This window comes from Rhinoderma darwinii, assembly GCF_050947455.1.
Source record: "Rhinoderma darwinii isolate aRhiDar2 chromosome 10 unlocalized genomic scaffold, aRhiDar2.hap1 SUPER_10_unloc_6, whole genome shotgun sequence".
In the NCBI taxonomy this organism is placed as follows: domain Eukaryota; kingdom Metazoa; phylum Chordata; class Amphibia; order Anura; family Rhinodermatidae; genus Rhinoderma; species Rhinoderma darwinii.
In genome coordinates, this window is record NW_027461836.1 from 460,069 (window position 1) to 469,283 (window position 9,215).

General features: G+C 45.6%; 1 protein-coding gene across 1 annotated transcript; it reads left to right on the plus strand.

Annotated features, from left to right (window-relative positions):
• Positions 1-208: 208 nt before the first annotated feature.
• LOC142697957 (DNA damage-regulated autophagy modulator protein 1-like) lies at positions 209-3,640 on the plus strand. The gene is made up of 7 exons (XM_075847730.1): positions 209-366; positions 608-675; positions 1,166-1,308; positions 1,718-1,889; positions 2,211-2,269; positions 2,657-2,743; positions 2,855-3,640. The coding sequence occupies exons 1-7, from the start codon at positions 245-247 to the stop codon at positions 2,918-2,920; spliced, it is 717 nt and encodes a 238-aa protein (XP_075703845.1). The 5' UTR covers positions 209-244; the 3' UTR covers positions 2,921-3,640.
• The last annotated feature ends 5,575 nt before the right edge of the window (positions 3,641-9,215 follow it).

The following is a 9,215-nucleotide window of genomic DNA, read 5'->3' on the forward strand; positions in this document are numbered from 1 at the left end:
ACCTTACTGTGACATCATGATGACATCACGGAGCTATGATGTCACAGAGAGCTGAGAAGTTGGGAATTCCCCTTGACAGCAGCAGAACTGACCTTACTGTGACATCATGATGACATCACGGAGCTATGATGTCACAGAGAGATAATGAGAGGTTATAAATATTCACGTGACAGCTGCACGGTCTTACTTTCTGTGAATTGACACAGAGCGCGATTTTCTAATTGATTGGCGACTTTTCATTATTATGGAAATCAATGGACTGGGATTCTTCACCATCTTCTTGGCCTTTTGGTGTGTGGCCTGGCTCTCTGGTAGCTACACACTGACTGTTATCAACAGCCATGCCCCTCCACTGATGTACATCAGGTAAGATGGAGAATTACACGACTTTTATAGTTTGGGAATGTATAAGGTAATTACTTAAATAAGGAGGAAATTATCTAATTAACAAAATGGCTTCCATTACCTAGAGGGGCCGCAAGAGGACAGAGAAACGCATATCCTCAGTCCTATAGATTATTATCTGACTTATGATTATTAAGATAAAACATTTCTGACAATTTTTCTATATTATTTAACATTGAGCGTTTTTCTTTTTCTTTTACAGTGAAACGGGAAATTTCTTTCCCGAAAATATCCTGTTTAGAATAGGATTCATAGGAATGGCCATTGCCTGTAAGTAAATATCACGGAAGTGATTATAATATGCTCTTACTTCTGGGGGATGGCGGGTTATTATAAAAAGTCTTATATCTGATTATATTACTCTGGGGTCAAACCTACATTTATTTTTTACAAAAATGTGGTTACTACGTCAGTGAGAGATGCAGGCTGGTTGCTAGGGACTCATTGCTGGACAAGACTGTGGTTGTTAGGTAGTGTATCCCTAGCAACCAGACTGTCAGACATGACTCAGACTTGGCATCAGTCGCACCCTGCCCCCATCTCAGTCTACAGTAGTAATCAAAATTTTCTAAAAAATAAAAATAAAGTTTTGTTAATTTCAACTGATAATAATTGTCCGGATTAGACGATGCAGATAAATGTTCCCGTCTATTATTGAAGGTTTCTTGTTGGGTTTAGCATTTGGTCCGCGCTTCATAGATGTTATTAGGTGCTTTTACACGTGGTACAGGATTAATTCGGCTCATTTGCTCTTTTTCAGCTCTGGGCCTGACGTTTCTACACTATAAGTACATCATGCTCCATGCTGAAGCCTTTGGGGATCGTCAGGCCTTGGTTCAAAAGATCCTCCTGGCAATTGGATGGTCATCATGCGTCGGGACAGCCATGATGGCTACATTCTCGGTTAGTTAATAAATGTTTTACGTTAATAGGGTTGTCCCATCTTCACTAAATAGGGACCCGCTGGCAATTAGCTAATTACTGTAGGTCCGGCAGCTGAACCCCTGGTGATCATGATCAGCGGTTATCACCGAGTGGCCACACACTAAAGTGGTATTACATGGCTTATTAGAATGAATGGACGGCCATGTAATAGATGTGTGTCCTCAATCCCCCAAGAGCAGAAGCCATTTTTTGTTAGTGGCTTTCTGCTCTGTCTAATAGGGAAGCAGGAGACCCCCCTCTATATCCATTATGTCTCTGGGGTTATTATATCAGAACACGTTAATTAGGATTTATTGGGAAGTTCTGAGGGTAAATTAGTGATTAGTTCCATAAGATTTGCTCTAACCTCTGTCTGCTTGTTTTCTAGACCTACTATTATCCAATAACTCACCGGATTAATGCTTGCATTGCATTCGGGTTTGGCAGCCTTTACAACCTTTGGCAGTCCATACTCCTCTACAAATTGTCCGAAAGCCGAATCTTCATCAGCCATTTCAGACTGGCGTCCTGCATAATGGCCGTGACCTTAGTGGTTTCATGTATCCTTTCTTAAATAATATTTGAATGGAATCCAACCGTCCTTGTCTTTAGGTTCACATGTAGAAAACTTCAGATCCTGAGGTGATCATTTCCCTTCATTTTCTAATCTCTGCCGTCAGATGGCGACATGCTGGTGTAACACAGCGTCATCTGGTAACATTGTTCAGCTTCTTGCAGGAAGATGCTGAATAGAAAGCAGCGGTACTGTCATTGCTATATATGTATTATATTAACATTTATCTTACATAAAAGTGTAGTAAATCCTATAAGACACTTACTAAACATAAGAAACTTTATTTTCCTATATAATAAATTACCAGTCATTGGAAATAAGGTATCCGTATACACCCACCTGTGCGCTGGAGATCAGTGTGTAAAGGTATGTACAGTATATCTCATACATAATATCAAGTTATTGACATGCTGAGCTGCTGGTACAAACCAGTCGATGTAAAATTCCTTTAATCCGGTATTAATGAGATTATTCTGGATTATTGTATAGATTTTATTTGTACCCCTAGAAGCCGTTCTATAGGAAAACAATTGGACCTATAATCTTTGTGCTCGTTCTCAGCACCATGGTGATCGTGACGTCCGCAATGTAATGGATATGGTGTCATATGACAATGGGTCAGGTCCATTTTGGCATCGCCGTCAGTCACATGACTCCATGTAATAAACATTAATGCGGCAAAACCTCGGCTGGGGCGGAAAGTTCTTGTTTTGCGCAATTTTTTCTATATTAATTTTGATATTTTTTTAACAGATCAGTGAAATGACATCAAAGATCATAGAGTGGTCGATGTTGGTCCTCATTCTGGTGAATGTATTGAGCTATTATCAGAATATGCAGGTCAGTAGACGTCACCTCATTATCACCTTGTATACCAGACCTCGTAATAACATTATTATTCATCTCTACAATCATGGGGTTTATAATGTGGATATTTGTTTCTTTTCTTAGAGTTTATCTATAACAATTACCTGGAAAAGCTTCACCATCTCCAAGAGCGAGAAGAACCATTTATAGACAGTGGACACTACAGATGAGGTGGAATGGCACGTCACAGCCGAGCAGGAACTTCTCTGGGAACATCCTAAACTGCTTAACTCCAGAGATGGCGACCACTCCACCAGCTCCAACCTTTCTCCCAAATATCATCTTACATCAGGGAGAAAGAGCTACAAGAACCGTTTATGACCAGCGAACTCTACAGCGAGGTGGAATAACAAGTCACAGCCGAGCAGGAACATCTCAAACTGCAAAGGCTCTGGAAATGCCACGAAATCTACCAGCTCCAACCTTTCTCCAAAAAACAACTTACATCAGGGAGAAAGATCTACAAGATCCGTTTATGACCAGCGGACTCTACAGCGAGGTGGAATGGCACGTCACAGCCGAGCAGGAACATCTCAAACTGCAAAGGCTCTAGAAATGCCACGAAATCTACCAGCTCCAAGCTTTCTCCAAAAAACAACTTACATCAGGGAGAAAGATCTACAAGATCCGTTTATAACCAGCGGATTCTACAGCGAGGAGAAATGGCACGTCACAGCCGAGCAGGAATATCTCAAACTGCAGAAGCTCCGGTTATACAACCAAGTGCCGAGACATCCACCACCTCCAACCTTTCTCCCAAATATCATCTTACCACAAGGAGAGAGAAGCAGCGGACTGTTTACTATCCTCATGGTCATTGTTTGTTGGCTTATAAAACGGTTTAGTAAAGTCATTTTCTACCACCTGAAACCTGTTTTTGTCTTTATTACTGTCAATAATAATAATAATAATCCTGAGTCTTCCATAGATCTGTCCTCATGAACCTGGAAGAATAAGAACGTCTCAATGTTTTTGTAGCAAAATTCAGATTTATGAAAAATATAATTATATTTTTTACACTATAAGACGTACATTTTATCAATAAAAAAATCTTGCTACAAAATGTGTACACGTGATAGTCCGGACTCAGGGGAGCCTGGCGGCCCCTTATTAAACCTAATGAGAGGCCCCCCTTTAGAGCGAATAGCGTGGGGGACACATGGGATCACTTCGCACCCCCTTTTACCCTTTTTTCTTCTTTCTTTTCCCTTATTCTGTTCCCTTGTTTTTCCTATATTCTGCTTTTCCCCCTATTTTGTCTTTTGGTGTCTTCTCACACCCCTTCTTTGGGGTGTGGCTTTACGGTATTTACCTTGTTCTAGAAGTTTCCTCAGGTTTGACCTTGTGACCAGGCAGATGTTGGCAACAGTCCAGGGATTGGTTTGAGGAGCTGAGCGGCGGGAAATCCTGGAGGATAAAAGGATGTCTGGTCCGATCAGCAGATTGTCTGAAGAAGCTGTTTGAAGCAGCCCCGCCCACCCTCCCTTGTTCAAGGACAGAATTCCCGCTGACCCTCCCTTGTTCAAGGACAGAATTCCCGCCCACCCTCCGTTGTTCAAGGACAGAATTCCCGCCCACCCTCCCTTGTTCAAGGACAGAATTCCCGCCCACCCTCCCTTGTTCAAGGACAGAATTCCCGCCCACCCTCCCTTGTTCAAGGACAGAATTCCCGCTCACCCTCCCTTGTTCAAGGACAGAATTCCCGCTCACCCTCCCTTGTTCAAGGACAGAATTCCCGCCCACCTTCCCTTGTTCAAGGACAGAATCCCCGTCGCGGAGTTTGTTAGTGGGTTGTCTCGCAGCTAATGCTGTGTGGACAAGTGCTTGCTTATTGGACGTTTCATTATTGGACATTATTTATTTAATTATTTATTTATTAATTCATTCAAGTTGATTATAAAGATTTATTAATATTTTTATGTTACCCATAATAAACACCACAGCCTTTTACTTCCAACTATATTGTATGCTTGACTTTTATTTAAGGTTTTTGAGGGGTTGCGAATGTTATTCCATGATCTGTATGATTGATGGTGGGCGGGGAGGGAATTCGATCACGATGTGAATATTGCATTTAGCTTCCCGTCAGCGGCCAGACACACCACTAGAGCCTGTGGAGGATGGTAAACTATTAGACCACCAAGGAGACAGCAATTTACCTTTTCCTTACCCAAGACCACCAGGGAACCAAATACTGACCCTCTATGTAATACACGGATGTGCTGGTTCCACCAGAGAGACGCTCTTTATAGATGAGGGCTGTGGCGTAGCTATAGGGGTCGCAACTGCAACCGGGCCCCTAAGCCTGTCTGCGCCGAGTCACTCACAGCACAGTGCAGAGGAGAAGGATCCTCCACCCATCGTGGGAACGGGGATAGGTAAGTAATTATGTTATAAGTCTTCTATTGGGTACATACTTATTGGGGCATTATACTGGGTATTGGAGGGGGGGTTATATGGCAGCTGCTGAGGGGGCATTATACTGAATGAGACAGCGATGGGGGCATTATACTGTAGGGGGGCATTATACTTTATGTGGCCAGCTATGGGTGGCAATATACTGTGGGGGCAGCTATAGGGGCATTATACTGTTGGCGCAGCTCTAGAGGGCATTATAGTGTGAGGGGCAACAATGGGCGCATTATACTGTAGGGGTCCAACTATGGGAACATTATTCTGTGGTGGTCAGCTATAAGGGGCATTATACGGTGTGGGGGCTGCTATGGGGAGCATTATACTGTGTGGGGGCAGCTATGGGGGGCCACTATACTGTGTGGTGGCATTATACTGTGGGGGCATTATAGTGTGGGGGCATTCATAGGGTCTGTTGGGCAAGCTAGCTGGGCATTGTATACCCTAGTCTGTCTGGCTAAAGGTCTCCCAGTGTTTTCTAGTTCCCAGTGTTACCTGTTCCTGCTGCCTGTGCCCTGCATCCCGTACAATCGTTACCTGCTGTGAAAGCCAAGTCGTGTCTTCCACTGCATCCGCGGCGTCACCTGCTGTGAAAGCCAAGTCGTGTCTTCCGCTGCATCCGCGGCGTCACCTGCTGTGAAAGCCAAGTCGTGATGCGTGAAAAACGCCCAAAGAACGGACATCTCTTGACTTTTTCGCAACGGACTCACGCAGCGTAAAAATCACGCACATGTCTGCTCGGCCCCAAAAGGTCTGTGTGACGCGCGTGAAAATCACGCGCGTTGCACGGACGTATATCCTGTTCGTCGGAATAATCCCTTAGCATAAATAAATGGGTGGTGGCATCACATCATCATGATCTACAGGGATTGGCCAGTGATCACATGGTAGGGGGGCTATAGAGCTCCCTATAAGATAGTAATGCTCTTCGTCCTCTTTGGACCCTGCAGCTTGGCGTCTTTCCCTCCCCCACTCCCTCTCTTGATTTGACTCCTTAATGACACGACCAATTTAGTTTTTTTTATTTTAGTTTATTACTATTTGTGGGGTGAAATTAGCAAAAAAAAAAAAACAGCAAATGCGCCATTTTCTGGGGGATTTCATTTTTACGGCGTCTATTGTGCAGTAATAACTACATGTTCACTTTATTCTACGGATTAATACGATTCCTGCCTCGCTGCCGGACAACTGTCTCGCACTGAAAATATGATCGCACTGTGTTCGGTCCGGTACTTGCGGCCGAAATACGTCCGTCAATTACGGACGTAATGACCTAATGACCTCGTGTGAACATACCCTCATAGTTCGGACTTTTGCAAACGCGGCGATATCAGGACTGCAAGGACCCATTGTCCACCTTACCTGCCCAGGACCTTATACCATCCTTCTTTAAATAAAACACCAACACCTTCTTTATGGAAATGTGGAAGTGGCCACAGCTTTATTATTATTTACAACCATCGACATGAAGACATATATATATTTCTTTCTCTCCTTCTCCTGAAATGCCGATGCTCCCTGTACTCCATCAGGCATGTAGGGTGCTAACTCTGTCTTCTTTGCCGTACTTTCCGCCAGCTGTGACATCTACAAAAGAACCAGAAAAACGCCAGAACAAGAATATAACCGTGGAAAATTTTTTAAAACCAAAACCAACACCACGAGGGGAGGGATGGCGGGTGTTTCTCCCGCTGCAGCTTGAAGGTAAGAGGGCGTTCTGCCCCAAACCCCAGCCTTATATCTCCTTAACCACTCCCCTCTTACCCCTTGTTCACCAATCCTGGTCCTGGGCATTATTTAAACGTTCCATCCTTCTTTAACCCCTCGCAGTCCCTGACACTCTCCCTAGGCGCTTCAGTGTCTGCAAGACTGCAAGGACCCATTGTCCACTTTACCTGCCCAGGACCTTATACCATCCTTCTTTAAATAAAACACCAACACCTTCTTTATGGAAATGTGGAAGTGGCCACAGCTTTATTATTATTTACAACCATCGGCATGAAGACATATATATATTTTCTTTTCTCTCTTTCTCCTGAAAAATGCCGATGCTCCCTGTACTCCATCAGACATGTAGGGTGCTAACTCTGTCTTCTTTGCCGTACTTTCCGCCAAGGAGGGGAACTGAGAAACCTACTCAGTCCCCCGACCTATTCCACCAAGCAACGCCAGTCCTCTCTCGGCACCATCCAACAAATCTAACAGAAAGATATCGAGCCCAATATCATTGAGGTGTACCCCATCCGGCGCCAGCAAATCTGCATTATCCCCTTCCAAGGATTGGTGCCGCAGCCCAACTCCACCTATCAAGCGAACGAACCGCGACACCCGCACATTAAGCAACCTGCGCACTCTCTCCAACGCTGCCAAGTTCCTGGCACCCCGCCACACCGTCCGCGCCACTATCTCAGACCATACCACCACGCAGCGAGCGAACAGATCCTGTAAACGCGCCAAATCTGTCCGAATTAATGATAACAACTCGGCCATTTTAACTTGGCCGATATCATTCCCCCCGGCGTTAATGATCAGGACAACAGGTCCGTCAGTGTGCCTCGGAACTGCCACTACTTCTGGCAGCAACTGCACCCACGTAGTCCCTGGACACCTCTCCAGTGGACGTCGGCCTGTGAGAGGCCCAAATTCGGACTCAACGGCCTCCGTACTGCTCGGACCGCCGCGAAATGCACATATGAGTGCCCCAGGATCCACACCTGGGGGCGCCGCGACCCTAACAAAAAGAGAAGTCAAGCTAAATTCCAGGTCAAATGAGAGAAAGGATACAGACATGAATAGCATAACACGATACCCGGAAAGAACCGAGGAAGGAGGGGAGGGGGGAAGAGAGGGAGGGGAGGGGGGCAACACAAGGGGGGAAAAAAGAAGAACTAACAGAGGGACCACCATAATTAATCACACTTTAAAACCAAATCCGGTCGCACATACGACTTATAGCTATTCGAACACCTTCTACCCAAACGCATGATAGCCACTGAATCCGTGGCAGCGCCAATGCTAAACGAATGCGTACCAAACTCGCCCGGTGGCAGCCCCAGGTATTTCAGCCCAGCCTTAAAAACCGCCTCAAATTGAAAGCGCGACAATGCTGAACCATCTTGATGTATCAAGAATTGAGCCCCGGCCGCCCGGACAGACACAAATTCTTGAACCAACCTTACCAGACAATCCTGGCCTCCCATCTTCCCAATCGACAACCAAGCTCCCCTCCCTGCCGTATCTGTTTTTGACCTCCGAACGCAGACCCGGAGGGAATCACCCAACACCACCACATCAGATCCGAGAAGCCCACCGCGTGTGTTCACGCTGGGTGGAACCAGCTCACTAACCCGCAATGCGGCAAAGAAAGCCAAAGAAAACGCTGCGCCAAACAACGAAACCTCATATTTATCCCGGCACACAAAACACAAAACGGATAGAAGCCGACCCAGGAGCGCAAAGGATACCGGACGCCACGTGTCCCTGGAAAACGCCTCTTTTCTCCACCCTTTCAAAGACTGCCTAACGACAAATTCTTTTGTAACATCTCTACATCCCCACAATTTTAACATAAAGGCCACCCCTGCTAAATGTTTACCTGCAGTGGCCGCACTGCAACCCTCCTGACGTAATTGCACCAAACTTGTAAGGGTGATATCAAGGTGACAACCATCCTGTGATGGAAAATTACCCCCCGCAATCTCCAACCACCGATCCCACGCTCTGCAATCACTCTTCCAAGTCGCTGCCACCACAGAACCCCTCAACAGTCTCATAAGTTGTCCTCGACCAGGGCCCATAAGTGAAGGGGTGGGGACTCCCCTTCTGCCAAAGCTGCCGCGTGCAATTCCCGAAACCAGGACATCTGTGAACGAGACAAAGCATCGGCCATCACATTATGAACTCCCGAACATGTTTCGCCCGAAACCACACATTCAGCTCCAAACATTTCAAAACCAACCATCGTAATAAAGCTAATACCGGCAATGAACTAGACGACAAACCGTTCACCGCGTGCACAACCGCCATGTTGTCT

Coding starts and splice junctions, on each gene's coding strand:
- LOC142697957 (XM_075847730.1), top strand. CDS start 245: ATGGAAATCAATGGACTGGGATTCTTCACCATCTTCTTGGCCTTTTGG. Junction 1,309..1,717: donor CCATGATGGCTACATTCTCG/GTTAGTTAATAA, acceptor CTTGTTTTCTAG/ACCTACTATTATCCAATAAC. Junction 2,744..2,854: donor GCTATTATCAGAATATGCAG/GTCAGTAGACGT, acceptor TTCTTTTCTTAG/AGTTTATCTATAACAATTAC.